The 793-nt window shown below is 32.3% G+C and overlaps 1 protein-coding gene across 1 annotated transcript in view; it reads left to right on the forward strand.

The window, feature by feature from the left end:
- Positions 1 to 793, forward strand: part of LOC119592628 (28S ribosomal protein S9, mitochondrial-like) — a gene marked incomplete at its 3' end in the record, with an annotated part of 6,653 nt that overhangs the window by 2,441 nt on the left and 3,419 nt on the right. The window contains 2 exon segments of the mRNA XM_037941523.1: positions 318 to 491; positions 700 to 785. Coding sequence (XP_037797451.1) covers positions 318 to 491; positions 700 to 785 — 260 coding nt within the window.

Consider the following 793-nt stretch of genomic DNA (forward strand, 5'->3'; position numbering starts at 1 on the left):
ACCTTGAAATGATACACACACAATTCATTATCATTCATCATGCCTTTTATCATTTTTTTCTTATGTCAATTTTAGTGACCACAGTATAAGGTAGCTTAACAGCTCATGAGAGCTGTATGCCAACCATGATATTTACTAATCATTTATGCATCATACTTTCATGTCAGTTGTATGTAATTTTCAGTATTAGTGTTATATTTGGATAAAATTCATGATTTTTATAAACATAAATAATATATTAGAATACTGTGGATATTACACAATACTTGATATTCAGGAAAAAATAAATAATATAATGTATACCTAAATTATTTCAGAATGCTATTGCATATTTGTTGCCATCGGGATTGTTTGAACCTAAAGCACGGCCATTGATGAAACACCCAACAGAAGTCTTTCCAAAAAGGAAAGCAGCAGAATTTGATGAGTTAGGCCGTCCTTTCCACACACTTTTCTACACAGGACGTCCTGTATACTTTCAGGTCCTACATGTAAGAGGAACAGTCATTTTGTCTACTTTATATATATTATCCTCCAATAGAATCCTCTTCATTCCCAGTATCAGGGTATGTTGTGTCAATAATACATTTAGGCAACAGATCTTTTACTAGTATCATTTTGAGACTGTACCTTTAAAGGGAAATACACTTTGATTGTTTATCTTTGAAATGTATTAATTTTTACATATTACTTCTGTAGGATATAACTACTCATGTCCAGAATCTGGATCGCTTTGCTGATAGAATGACGAGGTACAGCATCAACAAGGATAAAGAGAGAGCACTGTAAGTTT

This window comes from Penaeus monodon, chromosome 30, assembly GCF_015228065.2.
Source record: "Penaeus monodon isolate SGIC_2016 chromosome 30, NSTDA_Pmon_1, whole genome shotgun sequence".
Lineage (NCBI taxonomy): Eukaryota > Metazoa > Arthropoda > Malacostraca > Decapoda > Penaeidae > Penaeus > Penaeus monodon.